Consider the following 17,348-nt stretch of genomic DNA (forward strand, 5'->3'; position numbering starts at 1 on the left):
ACTGAAACTTCCAACCTTTCCGTGTTAACTCTCCAAGTGGTGAACTTACAGTTGCAAAGTTTCTCACATATCGTGCGCAATAACTTGCCGTACCTAATAATTATTGTTATTCTGTTATGTCTTTTGGCCTTTGTATTGCATTTAAAGCTGTTATTTTGATAGGCACTGGTCTCATTCCTTTCTCCGAGAATATATGTCCAAAAATTTTTAAATCATTCTTATTTATTTCACATTTGTTAAAATGTAATGTCAATCCAGCCCTTTGAATACAAAAGGATAGTGTAGAAGGTGAAACACCACTGAGACAAGGTTGGCAATGTTCAAATACAAAGTCTCTAAAATGATTAGGTCACTTGCAAACCGTCTTAGCTTTTGTATAAACTGATGTACCACCACCTCCAAGTCCAACAACAGACTCACTGCAATCCCCATGTTGTACCCTTGACGATGGACAGGCCCACTTGTTTGCAAGCTCTGAAATCACTTTAGAAACAACCACTTTGCTGAGATTCCAAATCCCACCATCAGATGTTTCATTGTCATTCTTGATAATTTTGCTAACTTTCCCAAGTTTGGTAAATTTGAACCAAGGTTTGGCCCCAACCAGTGCAAAGACCCTGAATGCCAGGATTCAATATTGTAGATCCGCTGAAAGCCCCTGCCATGCCTGAATGTCTGTGCTGGTGAATCAGATGGAATGTATCGACAGACACGTAAACCAGAGGAGGAACAGGGAAGGGAGTAAGAGGGAGAAAGTCAGTACTGGAGTCCAGTCTCTGAGGGTTTTGTCTGCTAAAGGGACAGCACCTCTCCATCGGGATGACCCAACATGAATTCGATCTGACGAGCTGGAAGACAGAGGGCATACAGGAAACAAAATATACTAGTTTGATGGCAAGAACAAATAACAACTGAAACAAGACTATTGGTTTCAGCAGCAGATGGTGCTATGACACGCTCAAAGCTAACCTGGACTCTATTCAAGGCCCCTGTACGCTGCTGAACGCAAACACGTAAGGCTCTACAAAAAAAACGTGACAAGAGGATGCACAAACAATAATACAATTAGGCGAAGGGACTAAAGGGAATTGAAAAGGGAAAAACTAAAAACAGTGAAGGAACACCAAAAAATGTGCACACTAAAGCGAGAATCAGAAAGCTAATGAAACTATGCAGCACATTGCCAGACACAGGACTGAAGTCCCACGAAGACTAGATAGGGCTCTAACCCCCAGACCCAGAAGTTACCCCAACCCCGGAGAGTCACTAACAGTTAACGTTCTAAATGCTCCCACTCTCATCCTTCATCGGCTGATCTCCAGTATTTCCAACCCTTCAATGAATCTGCCGTATCACCTGAATCCCGGTCTAGGCACACCTCATGGGTAAGGCCAAATACTTACTGTGCAACCGAAGAATCACCAACCTGCTGTATCTGAAAATTATAACATTATGCACAGACAGCGCCTCCTTAACCACTTAAAATGGACAGAGGATCTTATTCTTTTTTTTAGGGCCATCCTTCTTAGATAAACTAGGAGTAAGAAACCAACACCCTATCTTGACAGAGCTCATGCTACCAATCTTCTCAGATGGCATGTTCCATCATCACAACATTTTTCATCCAACAACACTTCAACTTCAGCATACACACATTCATCAAATTCTTCCTTCACTTATCTAAAAAGGCAGTCAGCACTATTCAGCAGTGAATGTATATTCCTGTAATTCCACAGCACTCTTCCTGACTAGTGCAGCGCCCATGCCCAAACCTTTCTTAGGTGAAAGTCTCCTTCAGTACCTGAATATCTTGACAGCCGAACAGATAGCCATCGCCTCCCCCTCGATGATGGAGTAGTTGCCTTCTGCGACCTTCAGGGACCTAGAGGCACAGGAAACCATCCTCTCTTGATGCCCTTCTACTTAAAGCAGTACAGCACCCAAGTCCTTACTGCTGGCATCAGTGACCACTCTAGTGTCCCTACTAGAGCCTGTAAATCAGGAACCTTCTTTAGCTCAGATTACTTGATCAAATTCATTCACGTACTCCCGGTTCCATTCCAATAACACAACTTTTTTACACAACCAATACAACTCTTTGGTTCTATCAGATAGATTAGGCAGGAAAGGACAGTAAAAATGTTGCCATTACCATAAATGAGACAACCTCTTCCTTGCTACAAGGGACAATAAGATTATAAATGATGTCCATCGATTCTTGCTTGGCTTCACTCCCTGCTTTAGGGTGTGTCCAAGATACGATATTTCCTCCTTCTCATAAAAGTGACATTTCTCAACATTTAATGTCAAACATGCTTCTTCGAGTATTTTCTAGAATGACACAAACTCTATCATTATTTTGTTTGTAGGTTGAGCCAAATGCTAGAACATCATCCTGGAGACAGTACACAACATTGTCCACCTCCGATCCCATGGTTCTCTAAAAGATGGAGCCAGATGAAACCAGGCTGAAAGGTATCTTGAGAAACTTGATGCCCCCATAGGTGAAACGAAAGCAGTGATATGCTGAGAATGTGGAGGGAATTGTATCTGAAGGTAGACAGAAACAAGGTCTAAGGTGGTAAAATACCTTGTTTCTGCCAGGGTTGACATGTCGAAAATACTGGGAAGCGAGTATCTAGGCCCTCAGGTCGGTATAGAGAAAATGACCTGTAGGTCGACACTAATTATGTTAGGACGTTCTTTTTTATTGGCCATATGACCAACCTGTTTACATCTAAAACGCTATCCTTTGAAATATAGCTTTGTTTCAGTGTCTTATCATTGGTCGTAAACCTAATATACACCCCAATACAATGTTGCAGTCATATCCTAACCAGCTGGCCCAAAGAATCAACTGATTTTTGAATGTATTGTAATTTTATTTGACCTGGACTTCTTTGCCTTGCTTGGTGATTTACTGGAGTGACTAATAGCATGTTACAGGGTTCGAGAGATACATATAATAATCTAGCGTTCCGGGACTAGTAACAAGTTTAATATCTGTAAGAACACAGTATTGTGTTTTATGTAGCTATTTCTCTCAGTTCAGTCTTTTCAATCGAGATCAGTTTATTTCAGTGGTTATGTGTGTTTAAAAAAGTACTGGGGCTCTCGTGAGGAGGCAGCTTGTGCCAGCCCATTTCCCCTGTTAGCGCCGCCTAAAACACAACCAACTACTAACCATGAAAGTGGGGAGAGGGTGTGGCATAATGACCATAGCTGCCGACTTCAGAGCTGGGGAACAAGGTTTCAGTCTCAGCGTCGGCTCAACACCCTGTGGTTCTGGACAAATCGTTTAATTTCCCTGTAAATTAATGTGTCCTTAACCGGTGTTCATGAAAAGCGCCCGTGTTGATTAAATGGTGCAGAGCACGGAGACCACCTGCTCAAATTAGTCACTGGTTTAGAAGCAACTTCTGCTGTGATAAGCATCAGCTGGGGAGTAGGTGCAGTGGCCCAGGGTTATTGGGGAACCATTACACACAAAGTATGGCTGTATTTTAGTAGCCAACCTGTGGATAGGGCATCTTCCTTTTCTGGCACCACAGCACCCTTGCTTCTTCACTTCTTTAGGAAATGTGCGCTTTAGCCTAGTAAACAGCATTAAGCTGGTGATTAATGTACAGAAACTGTAGCAGTCAATAGGTGATACTCTGGGATTTATTTCTGATAACAAAAAAAGGAGTTTAATTGTTGTCATCCAAAAACAGTTCTTTTGGATGACAACAATTAAACTCCTTTTGGATGAGCTTACCTTCTTGGATATTTGAGTTTGGTGTTCGTCAGACGGAACTTTACTACTTGGATTTTTTTATGGGAAACATTTGTACTGCTTTGCACTTTTACTGATATGTGATTCGGTTACAAGATTATATGTATTTGAATTATTGATATTTGAAGTGCTCAGGGGGAACCTTTTCTGTTATTATTGATGTATCCTGAAACCCTTTTTTGGGGTTCTGTGGGATAGATTGGTAACCTATCCTTCTCCTTTAGGAGCACTCACTTATTACATCTTATTAATATTTGCCTTTACAAACAAGTTGTGCGCCCAAGCGTATACCTGGTTACCCTTTTTTTGAGGGGGATTTATTTCTGGATGTATCTTATGGCATTTGTGGTTTACTGATTTGAGACTGAATGGGGATAGTTAAAGACGAGGCCAACTGATTACCTCATATTAATGAACACTTCTTTGTTTTGGCCCTTTTCTAGGTGCTTTGAGTGACAGCTGTTATCACGGTCATGCTTGTTTGTGCTCAATTTGCTCGCCCTTGAATGATGACGGGCTGCCAGCCTCGCTTGGATTCCATTGTAGGATTTGCCATGCCTAGTAATCATTGGCTTGTTCAGCACTACTGACAGCTTGGCTAAGATATTACAGTCAAGGCTTCCCTTTCTACTGGACCTCACTTCTGGCATTGAGATGGCTACAAATGTCTAATGTCAGGGTCATGAAAGTGTCAGATTGGAGATATTTGTCGAGGGTGGTGTGGCTATATTTACAACGTTCACAGGCAATGATACAGTGAGTGTGAAGGGGGGGTGTTGAGATGGCGTTTGTTGTGCTCTGCTAAACATTTGTTCAGCACTAAATAGGTTGTTGTTCAATACTGTGCGATTTCAGTATTTCCAGGGTGATAGGTCCCAGGATATTAGGGAATGTTCTGTTAGTTACCAGTAATCTTCTCTACCTCAAAACTAGACTTCCTCTTCCTAGTCCTCACCACTTAGTGAGGTTTTCACTCACTGACAAATCCTTCTAGCTGCTCCCCTAGCCCCCTTCTTATGTCTCTTAAAGTCATACGCCCCTCTTGGCTAACAAAGTCTCCAATCTTTCCAGACTTCCTGTTTCTATCAAACTGGGATTGTGTGTACTAAGGTTTGAGTCGAGGAAGTCTAGTTTTAAGGTAATGGAAATTTCGGGTAGTAACAGAACATTGCCCCCTAATCTGACCTCATGCCCAAGTCCTTACCATTGAGGTTATAACAATACATTACACCTCAAAATGAGGCGTAAACACGTTGCTTTGCTGATATGTTTATTTCACATATATTAATGTCCAAATTCAATCGTTCGTTGAACGTAGGACACTCATACCGGACTCAACAGAGCATGAACCACCAAGCAGCAATTTGTAAAGCTTAATAAAAGAAGTGCAATAAAAATGCACACCAGCTCTGCGGGATTCCTTTGTGCAGGTATGATGCATGTACCCAACCTGTAAGGATTAGTCAATCAAATTAAAAATATAATTTAAAAAAATGTATCCAAAGACATTATATTATTTGTGTCCCCTTGTATACCAAACAAATGAGCAATAGGGAGTCTGTGGTTTGTACATTCAAATATACGGTTATATTTAGTGATGTCAAACTAATAAAACAACAAGCAAAGTTTAATCTGATTTTAGATATTCACTTTGATTGTTTCATAGGATAGCTATTCAAATATTATCGACATTTCCCTATACTAACTCACCACTAATCCTTTTTGGGTTCCAGAGTAATGTGCTACTCGCCAAAAGTAGCTTTGAAACCTTGTATGGGGTAGTACACGCTATATCAATGCAATTACAATTTCAACCCGTAGGCATAAATCAATGGGCCTCTCGGGCCGCCCAAGCAGTCATGCGCACTTTGCATGTTCCCCACCAGGCTGCATTACACAGCATGGTGAGAAACATTCAAAGCCTCCCCGTCCCCATCTGAGCACCGAACCACGGCGCTCAGATCAATTAAAACGCTGCCCTGCAGCGTTGTGATTGGCTCAGGTGAGCCTTGGAGCTTCCTGCTGCCGACCGGAGCCAGGAAGAAGAGGCCGGCTGTAGCAAGGTAAGTGGCTTTTTTTCTTTTTGTTTCTTTTTTTGTTCCCACACGCGCCCCACTCACCTCCCCCATGGTTCCGGTAGCAGTCGCACACACTTACACTTCTTTACTGCTAACAGTTTAATGTCATTTATTACCATTGTTGAGTGTGAGGAGGGGCCATTACTTACGAGAGGCAAAGTCTCAAGTGGGTCATAATTTCCCTCCGATCCCTCAACAATGGTAATAAATAGCATACCAAACGTTGCACATGTGAATATATGGTTCTGCAAAGGATTTTTAAAGTGTATTAAAAACATTTTTTTTTAAAAGATAGTTAACAAAAACCAGAATACAAAGATTTAATTAAAGAGGCCCCCCTGAGTATTTCAAGAGTTGTTTCCATGTTCAAAGTAGTTGCAACATACAATTTGAGAGTCAGTAAACAGTGACTTTCTCGTGTCAGTTTTCTCTTTATTGTCGTATATAGCTGGAATTTGACCTTTGCACTGTAGAGTGAATTTTCGTATAATTGTTCTAAATAACGCATTATTGGGCTACATTTATTTTGACTGCAATGGCACAGAAATATATATTGAAATGATGCATCCGTGCAGCTTCACTCTCATCCAAGACAGCAGTACACGCTTCCCTTGATCATAGTTCAGCATGTCAGCTTTCCTTGGGAAAGCTTCTCTGAAACAAACAATACAGAGCATAAGGATGGAAAGAGCACACTTTCTTTACACCTGAGCACTTACTACACGACAAAAGCAGTGCAAGCTTGCTTTGAATGCACCTTTGTCCTCCTCTATCCTTCTGCTATCATTCCAAATCCAAATAACTGACTAACCTATCCACCACTTAAAATGCACTTGCATGTTTCACTATACTAATTCAACACTAATCCTCTATGGGTCCCGGAGTAGCGTGCTACCTGCCGAAAAAGCGCTTTGACGCCTCGTCAGGGGTAGTAAGCGCTATATAAATGCAATACAATACAATATAGAATTGTGGATATACCATAGGTAGGGCCACTGGTATTATGCGGCTGTGGAGGGCAAATTATGCGGCAGGGTTGAGCAAATTATGCGGAAGGAAAAGGCAAATTATGCAGCATTTTGTAGCACATTTTGTGATAGTATTACTTGATCATTTTGTCAATTTTAAACTTAACACTGTGCATTAGCACCTCGTTAGTATCAGTTAACACCAAAATAAAGCACTACGCAACAGAATGGTGACCAGTCCAACTTCACAAAGGGGCGTAACACAGCCCCCCCTCAGCCCCCATGTTCCAGAGTGCCCCCTCAGCGCAGCACTCTGGCTGCAGAGCTCCTGATTGAACCCGGAGGAGGCACCTCCACGTGCCTTGCAGGGAAGCCCCCTCAAGTTTGCCAGAAACAGTTGTTTTGTTAAAATCGGCAGATTATCCAGCAGATGATGGATTATGTGACAAATGCAGCAAATCTAGAATTGCTCAATCGCTTATTTCTAGTGCCCTTGACCATAGACTTGACTCGTGTAAGCTTCTCTCGCACAAGAAGCGTGCACACCACGGGCATCGACAGCGTCCAGGACTGAACTGGTAGAGCACGACAGACGTTGGGGATAATGTGGCACACATACACGCCAGTGGTCTCAGGGCATGTGGATTTAACTAGTGCATGCAGAAAGTGGTTTGGCAACGCACGAAGCGATCGTTGTGCCTAGGGGCAGGGTGGTGTTGGGGAAGCGCTTCTTCACACGCTGGGTCGGGGACCACGAGCAGAGGAAACTGGCAGCCTTGAGTCACAGAGGGATGCATATCAATATTCCCACGATATCTGTTCTGCACAGCACTTAAATGCCCGAGCGCAGGGAACAGCCATGGAAAACGCCTTCTTTAGATTTCCGTGGACCCCACGTTGTATCTATGCAGGATCGATGCCCACTGACTGACAACTGCAGCTCAACCGCGGCCCTGATATCTGCAGGCCCAAAACCCTTCTGAGATGCATTGCTGTCAGCCTGGGATACAGACCTCCTAGAAGTTCAGTACACCTGAAGCAGCACTCAAGTACATTTCAGTTGGCCATACTGGGATTACAGAAACGACCTTGGCTCACTGAAGTGATTTGCCTTCCACAGAGGTGAGGGCCTGAGCACAACGCTTCCCTTGTGCAATAGTTTAAAAAAAAAAACGTGCAGGCTTCTACCACAAAAAAAAAAAGAAAAAAAGGAAAAAGTGCAGACGTACTAAAATTATAAATTAAAAAAATATATTAAATACAACAGTAGTGGTGATTCCTTGCTGGCTTGCTATATGTTCTAGGCTCTTGTGGGCGAAAGCAAAATGTGACTGATTGCTGAAAAGAACCAATGGATGAAGATCAATAACCAAAGCCTCTATAGGTATATATAAACGGATTTTGATGTAAGATTTTTTTAATTCAAAGTGACTCGGGAGAAAGTGCTAATACGGACTCTGAGCCAGACCTAAAAATGAATCAAGTGAAGAAAGCAAATCTGCAAACGTCACTGGTCTCTTTTTAAGACAAAGGACAGGATTTAAAGTTTGGTAAAACCGAAATTCTTCCAATTTTTAGAGGATATGCAAAGTGTGGCAGAAAATCGACAGGCTTAATTTCCTTCACAGGCGCACTACAATTGTGCAATTATAAGGCCACAGTTTTCTGCATAATTATATATTTACAAGACTAACTTGCTATATAATACACCATTTGCTATTTAATGTACAGGTTATAACAAATAAAATGTTTGTTTAGCTCAAACGGATGAAAAGTTACTCTAAAACTGCCATATGTGGTACTGTGTCATGGAAGGCCCATTGCAAATGCTATCTGGTCACCTTTTAATTGCAGATTACTGTATTCAGGGATTAAACTGGAACCAATGGGGTAAAACCTTTTTTCCAGACATCATTAATGCTTTAAAATGTAGAATTGCAAAGTAATACTTCCACAAAATGTGCCACATTAGCCCCCACATAATTTAGTTTCCTTGCCACGTGCTTCAATCAACCTGCCGTATAATTTAGTTCTCCACCGGAGCATAATTTCAGTGGCCCTGATTATTGGGAAAGAATGACAGTGAAATTCATAAAGTACATTTTACAACATAGTTAGCATTTTCTCCAAAAACTGGGGGATTTTTTGTTACCCTTAAACTCTAAATCAGTTTAACACTTTCCTTCTAGTTCAACTAGAGGCCAGGCTAGTGGACTAAGAACTCAACAATCAAGGGCTTCCCACCTGAAACCATTTGCTGCAAACCCAACAATTAGGACAACTGAAAATAACCTATTACAAGCAACACAGACAACCGGAGAGTGTGAGGGAACAAGCAATACGGGCAATGAGAGGGAACAAGCAACAAAGACACTGCTGACAGTGGAAGAAGAAAAAGAAAATAGTACCCAAATCACAGATTGTGAAGCAGAAGGACACTAAACAAAAAGCAATCACTAATGGGTTCATACTCCAAATGAAATAGGAGGGAGTAAATTCGGCACACGCTGTCCAATTAGAAGGCAGAAAATAAGAGTGACAATGAAACCAGCAAATGGTAAGCGATGGGTCGACTCCAAGCCCCATTTAGTAAACAAAATGCCTCACGACAGCCCATGCAAGGTCTCAGGCGAGACCTAAGAATGGCACTGGAAAATACTTGCATCTCATTTTCAGAAGATGGTCATATGTCTGAGTCCTTTCAGAATGTTCCACAGATAGAAACAGTCTTCTTCTTCTTACCATCTCCAGTTGAAAGGACCATTTGAATAGGATGCTAGAAAGGAGGATGCCTCCATATGATCATCTCACTCCGCCTGCTCTAGTTCTGAAATGGAGATGTTCCTCGAATGGCACAAGTGTACGTGCAGTGGAGACGCTTTTTTACCCACTACAAAACTTGCGCAACAAAACTTTACTTCGCAATAAGTATCTCTCTATTGGGCATTGGCAGATACACACTGATAAAAAGAAAATGAAAAAACTTCATTCGGATATTTCTTCCACATGGTGTGATTAAAAACCACATGGTGTGATTAAAAACAAACAGAGATAAATATTTCATTCACTATAAATGGTAACCAGAAGGCCTCTCGACCCCAAGCCCCGAACTGCACTACTGGGAAGAACCTGGGAAAAACTGGAATTGTAAATTATGTTTATATAGCGCCTCCTACCCATGACGAGGCGTTCAAGCACTTTGTAACGCTCATGGGAAATGGCACGCTATTGGCCAACAGAGACATCCCCAGACACCGGATATCTGACATGAGAGATCAGTGGAGGATCATGGACCAATGCTCCACAACATAAGAGCCAACAAACGGGGCCAGGATGTGTCTTCGTAAACACAAGCAGAACTGGGGGAAGTGGTGGAACACTGCGGCATCTCTGATGGCTGACATTACGCAGTGAATGCTTTTGGAGCCATAAAAGACAATATGTACTCTACTGGCTTTGGTGATTATGTTCAAACATATGCTTCAATGTTTCACGCATGTTATGTGTTGTATGATTTATAATCAATAAAATGTGTTAGAGAGAGAGAGTTTTTCTTTCGTTTGCCATTTTGGAATACATTCTGGTTTTGAGAAAAGTATGCCTGGGGCAGCAGGAATTTGTACAAATAATTTAAGCAAAACAATGTCGCTACAATGAAGGGATTATTGCTTCCTTTATCGCTTAAACTTATGGATAATTTCACACTGCAGACACAAGCTCTTCCACCAACTGGGGGCAAATAATGCTACTCTATGGACAAATGTTTCACCATGATAATGTAGTTTTAACACCCCAATACAGCAGTCAACAACTGAAAGGCGACCAGTTAATTTTTGCAGTGTCTGGCCTGCACAAGCGTGGCACATTTTGCAAGTTACATTTTGATGCATTTGAGCTGGGACATGGGTATCTGCAAACGAAGCATTAGATGGTGGAAAATGTGGCAAGTGCGTTAGATAATTATGTGGAAAAAAACAGTAGCCACAGAATTAGGTTTTTATCTCCAGCCTGCTTATACACCCTACCCCTGCACCTCAGGCAATCAACGTCACTGACTCAATTCAGGATGGACCTCAAGGCCGCGCTCTTCGAATGATCCTCCACCCAGTCCGACAGGCAGCCCCTCACCCCCTTGAAAACTTCACAGGTGAGTAGCTGCGCTTTACAAGCCCCTGATTGATGGACATACCCACTCCATTGAATGAAACTCTGGTCACAAGGCCTGTGCCACCTCACACCAACCATTTGCAAACAGTCTTGCCATTACCACGGACACAGTGAGGGCAATGGCCCAGTGCGTCCCATATTCACTGGGCATTAGTGGGAAACCAATTTGACCATCTTAAGACGTTTATATTAATGATACTGGATTTCTATGGCACTGGGCCTGCCCAAATATTGTCTCAATGTGTGGAAAACAAATATGGGAGGGAGAAAAAACAGCTATGAAGCAAGTCATCTGTAAAGAAACGCAAGAAGACATGGTGTCTGGAAGGGTGCAGAGGAAAAGGCTATCGGAACAGGTGATTCTTTAGTGATTGCCTGAACTTGATAAGTTGTTTACAGCGCAGAGGGAAGAAGGAAGCAAGTCTGATAGGGAGAAGCCTTGCACAAGGATTTATTTACCACCAATGTGTTTGTATCTTGAAGGGCCATAACAAGGTGGTATTGAGTGGCTGTCCTTGGGCATCTGGTCGGTAAAGCAGCAGCACGTAACCATTTATTATACTTTGTAACCATGGTATTGGCTGTGTTTGCACTGCATATCAAAAGAAATCAGATTATGGCATGAGATAAATTCTCTTCGGTGCAAGAAAGCCATGTTCTCTAGATAGAAAAGCATCCTGGCCATCCGTTGGGAAAACCTGATTGTTTACACCCTCATACTTGGCTCCCGCTGTCTCAAGCCAACACCCATCCATCGCCACAAATACTGCCTGTTCTTATAAGCAACATCCTGAGCCTTCATATAAAGTTCGTGTTCCTGTTTACTTCTAAACTTGTTTACACAGTTTCTCATGACCCTCCAGCAAACGACTCCCTCCCACATTACTTTGTATGCCATTTCTCTATTTACAGACTCCAGGCAGAGTTTGTATAGACTGCAGTTATCACCTGCATAGCCACCAGGCAAAGACGCGGGTAAGGAGACCCTGAGAAAGATTCGGTCTAGGTCAAATCCAGACAAGAGATGGCACACCCAGAAACTGAAGGCTTCAGAACTAGGACAGACTCCTTCTCACACGAATACACAACTCACGCTCTACAGTCTAATGCTGTGTCAGCACACCCACCTCAGAGACAGGGACCTTCTCTGTCGCTAAACATACTAGCTCCAGCATCACGGCCTAATGCAGTGTGTGGCAAGCCTCAGAAGCAGGGAGATTCTCTCACTAACAAACCACCCACAGCTTGCTGCAGTGTGTGCAAACCTCAGCAGAAGGAAGCTAGTGTCACTAATCAACCATCAATGCCACCAGAGCTTGATGAAGTGTGTGCAAACCTCGGCAGCAGGAAGCTTCTCTCACTAACAACCCAGATCTACAGCACAATAGATTGATGAAGTGTGTGCAACCATCAGCAGAAAGGAGCTTCTCTCATTAACAAACCATTCACAGCACAAGCGATTGATTCAGTGTGCAAACCTCAGAAGCAGGGAGCTTCTCTCACTATCAAAGCATCCACAGCTTGGTGCAGTGTGTGCAAACCTCAGCAGAAGGGAACTTCTCTCACTAACAAATCATCCATGCCACCAGAGCTTGATGCAGTGTGCGCAGACCTCAGCAGCAGGAAGCTACTGTCACTAACCAACCATCAATGACACCAGAGTTTGATGCAGTGTTTGAAAACCTCGGCAGCAGGAAGCTTCTCCCACTAACAAACCACCCAAAGCACCAGAGTTTAATGCAGTGCGTGCAAACCTCAGCAGCAGGAAGCTTCTCTTACTGACAAATCATCCATGCCACCAGAGCTTGATGCAGTTTGCGCAAACCTCAGCAGCAGGAAGCTACTGTCACTAACCAACCATCAATGACACCAGAGCTTGATGCAGTGTGTGAAAACCTCGGCAGCAGGAAGCTTCTCTCACTGACAAACCATTCATGCCATCAGAGCTTTATGTAGGGAGGCAAACCTCAGATGCAGGGAGCTTTGCTCACTAACAAACTGTCCACAGCACCAGTGCTTAATGCACTGTGAAAAACCTCAGAAGCAGGGAGCTTCTCTCACTATCAAAGCATCCACAGCTTGGTGCAGTGTGTGCAAACCTCAGCAGAAGGGAACTTCTCTCACTAACAAATCATCCATGCCACCAGAGCTTGATGCAGTGTGCGCAGACCTCAGCAGCAGGAAGCTACTGTCACTAACCAACCATCAATGACACCAGAGTTTGATGCAGTGTTTGAAAACCTCGGCAGCAGGAAGCTTCTCCCACTAACAAACCACCCAAAGCACCAGAGTTTAATGCAGTGCGTGCAAACCTCAGCAGCAGGAAGCTTCTCTTACTGACAAATCATCCATGCCACCAGAGCTTGATGCAGTTTGCGCAAACCTCAGCAGCAGGAAGCTACTGTCACTAACCAACCATCAATGACACCAGAGCTTGATGCAGTGTGTGAAAACCTCGGCAGCAGGAAGCTTCTCTCACTGACAAACCATTCATGCCATCAGAGCTTTATGTAGGGAGGCAAACCTCAGATGCAGGGAGCTTCGCTCACTAACAAACTGTCCACAGCACCAGTGCTTAATGCACTGTGAAAAACCTCAGAAGCAGGGAGCTTCTCTCACTAACAAAGCATCCACAGCTTGATGCAGTGTATGCAAACCTCAGCAGCAGGGAATTTCTCTCACTGACAAACCATTCATGCCACCAGAGCTTGATGCAGTGTGCGCAAACCTCAGCAGCAGGAAGCTTCTCTCACTGACAAACCATCAATGACACCAGAGCTTGATGCAGTGTGCGCAAACCTCAGCAGCAGGAAGCTACTGTCACTAACAAAACATCCACAGCCTGATGCAGTGTGTGCAAAACTCAGCAGCAAAGAACTTCTCTCACTGACAAACCATCCAAGCCACCAGAGATTGACGCGGTGTGTGAAAACCTCAGCAGCAGGAAGCTTCCCTCACATACAAAGCATCCACAAAACCAGAGCTTGATGCAGTGTGTGCAAACCTCAGCAGCAGGGGGCTACTGTCAATATGAAACCATCCATGCCACCGGAGCTTGATGCAGTGTGTGCAAACCTTACAAGCAGGCAACTTCGCTCACTAACTTAGGGGAGAGGATGTGGCCTTACCACTACAGCGGTTGACCCTTGAAGCTGGGGAACCAGGTTCGAGTCTCGGCAGGGATGCTCAACATCCTATGATTCTGGGCAAATCACTCAATCTACCTGTGCCCAACCAAAATGAATGTGTCCGCCTGTAACGCAACTGGGGCTCATATAAAGCACTCTGAAACCTTTGGGTCAGGATTGCGCAATAGAAAACTCCGAAAAAAACAAATAACAAAAAAAACATCGACAGCACCAGAGCTTGATGCAGTGTGTGCAAACCTCAGCAGCAGGAACCTTCTCTCACTAACAAACCACTGACAGCAACATAGCTTAATGTAGTGCATCTGCACACCTGGGCAGACAGCCCCGCTCACTAAAAATACACAGTTCTACCACAAGAACCCAATACATTGCATGAACCTCAGAGTCACTAACAAACCATCCACAGCATTAGAACCTAATGCATTGTGTGATTGTACACGGAGCTTCTCATTAACAAAGGAAACCTCATGCCACACAAGAGCCTAATGCAACGTGCTTACATGCCTCACGGGTAGGGAGCACGTCTCACTCACAAGTCATTGCCAGCACCAATACCTAATGCAGCATGTAGCAGACCTGTTTCAAAAGCAGGAAAACTTCTCTCACTAACAAACACCCACAGCCTGATGCAGTGTGTGCGTGTGCAAGAAAGTGTATTTACTTGCTTATCTAAGAACGCGCTTCCCCTCTCCCCATTACCATATAGTTTCACTCTTAGATTTTCTAAAAACTACATTTGACGAAGAGACACAAACTTAGTTTCTCATTTTTGTGAAAACTATACTAAATTAAGCAGCCCAATTTTCCAAAATCTATTATTTTGTATTCGATGTATTTTTAGTAACTTATCCAGGATAAAATTAAAAAGGATCCCTGTAGCCTAGGTCCTCCTCCTACATTTTAACCTACAGGTCTACGTGAAAAAGGCACCGATCCTAAAATAGTCAATCTGGAGGAACTGGAAGAGGAAGGAAGTAGGAGAATGGGCAGAGTTCCATTGTCCTTCTTCGCCCGTGTCCGTGCGCCCCTCTATACCATTTGCCAGCTCAGTGGATGCCCCTTGACAGCCGATTCCATGCTGCATGACTTGGTTGATTCCCATGACAATCCCTTTCTGTGTGTCAACATCCTCTTCACTTCTGGCCTGCTCTCCATGTGCTCCCATCTTACTAGATCTCCATCATATATCTCCTTTCTCTTCTCTCTAGCCCAGATGCCCTCCACAGCACACGCCCTACATGCGAAACCCACTTTCCACTGCTCCATAGCCTCTCTGTGCTTACTGCCACTTACTGCCCCCAGTCCTCCTTCTCTGGCTGTAAGGATGCATTGCTGCCAAGTGACTCCATGTGTGACAACTTCAACCAGCCCTGGCTGCATGCAGGAGCTTGTCGGTGCATGCTGAAATTAGGGCAAACAAAACTGTAAGCTCCAGGATGCCAACGGCTGTTGTAGAGCTAACCAATACTGGCGCAAGGTGCCACATAGGAAACATTTGCAGCCTTTCTGTCCTTTGGTAGCGTTTAACACCTCATAATTTGCCTGTTCGCTCCCTCCTGTGGTCCCATGCCTCACATGCTATACCTCAGAACTTCATTTGTAAAAGTAAATACGTTTTTTTTTTAGTTAATGGGGAGGCAAAGTGGTTTAGAAGCCAGGGCAGCCAAATACCAGGGTTGACAAATGCTGCGTAGTTTTCATTCCACATTCTGCCTCTTTCACCCATCGCCTCCTGTCTCTGTGGTTCTCTCCTGCATATTCTTTTTCGTACAACCGTCCTCCGCGTGACACTGTTTATCTTTCGCGTGTCCTTCTTTCTACCTGGTCCACCCGGAGTGTCCCATTTCGGATCCCTGGCACTAAGAGCTCCGTCACCTACATGCCCCTTTCCCCGCTTCCTCTGAGCCTCCTGCCTGTTCCTCTTCACCCTCGCCCCTGCGCTCCTGTCTGTGCGTACTATGCAGTACTAACTAAACCTTTTACAATCATTGCATTATGTCTATGCCGTATCCCTCTGCTCCGGTCATCTCAGACCCAGGCAGAACTCTACGTGTTCCCCCGGTGTTTCCTGCACCACTCTACCACTTGCCCACAACCTGTTTGACCTTTAATGTTCATGTCCCTGTCCGTCCCCTACCATCTGACTTGAAGCCTACTTACACTATGCACAATTTGTGTTTTGTAGGGGGTCATATAATGTCAGTACCCGGCTCCTTCCGGTGTCCCTTGTCTGTTCTTTTCTTTGGATTCGTGGGCCCCTGAAGCCACTTCGTACCCCTGTACCCTCTGTATCCTCGACGCCAGTCTGAGTCTCTGCGTCCCTTGCTTTCCGTGCATACTCTGTCCCTCAGCCTCTGCCTCAACTGAGGCCAACCCCTCTGTGGCAGTGCCCTCTTACCACTCTTTTCCCCACGCCACCCTGCGTTCTCCGGGACCTTCTTCCCCTCCCTCCGCTCACCTGTACCCTCTGCACCCTCGCTGCCAGTCTGAGCCTCTGTGTCCCTTGCTTTCCGTGCATACTCTGTCCCTCAGCCTCTGCCTCAACTGATGCCAACCCCTCTGTGGCACTGTGCCCTCTTACCACTCGTTTACCCCCGCCACCCTGCGTTCTCCATCCCCTCCCTCCGCTCACCTTTCTGCCCCCGGCTCGAGCTCAGCAGCGTCACGGCGAAGAGGAGCGCGGGGAGCCCGACCATGGTCCGTCCCTTCCTCGAGCTCCCGCAGTCTGGGCACCGAGGAAGAGCGGCGGGCCGAGGGCAACGAGGGCGCGGCCACAGCCGGAGACACACACACCCCTCCACAACGTCTCCTGGATAGAGAGACGCCCCTAGTCACGCTAATACAGACAGTGTCACGCCCAGACGCCCAACATTCTGCCTCCAACGAACCAGACACGCCCACACCCTACGTAAGTCAAACAAGAGTATGCCAAACCCAGCACAGGCAAGCCCCGCCCACAAAGAGGGCCACGCCCACCCAGTGCAAGCCACGCCCATTGATGCTCAGCCAGACTATTCCTTCTTTAGGAAGCGGATCTGGGAACCCGCCTCTCGCGTCTGACTTTTGATTCGTAAACAAAGCTCAAAGTCTCCTCACCGAAGTTAAGTATCCAGTAAATTCACCTCCTTCTTTCCATATTGTAGTGTTAGCGTAACTACAAGAATCCTTCAAGTCTTAGCGGTCTAAGGCCTTATTAACTAAGGTCTCGAGG

The 17,348-nt window shown here is 44.6% G+C and overlaps 1 protein-coding gene across 1 annotated transcript in view; it reads right to left on the minus strand.

Annotated features, from left to right (window-relative positions):
- The window catches only part of LOC147733006 (discoidin, CUB and LCCL domain-containing protein 1-like), a 250,679-nt gene extending 233,744 nt beyond the window's left edge, over positions 1-16,935 (minus strand). Inside the window, exon 1 of the mRNA XM_086957563.1 lies at positions 16,770-16,935. Coding sequence (XP_086813689.1) covers positions 16,770-16,833 — 64 coding nt within the window. The 5' untranslated portion in view covers positions 16,834-16,935. The remainder of the gene's footprint in view (positions 1-16,769) is intronic.
- Between the last annotated feature and the right edge of the window lie 413 nt (positions 16,936-17,348).

This window comes from Lissotriton vulgaris, chromosome 2_1 (genome assembly GCF_964263255.1).
Source record: "Lissotriton vulgaris chromosome 2_1, aLisVul1.2, whole genome shotgun sequence".
NCBI classification, from domain to species: domain Eukaryota; kingdom Metazoa; phylum Chordata; class Amphibia; order Caudata; family Salamandridae; genus Lissotriton; species Lissotriton vulgaris.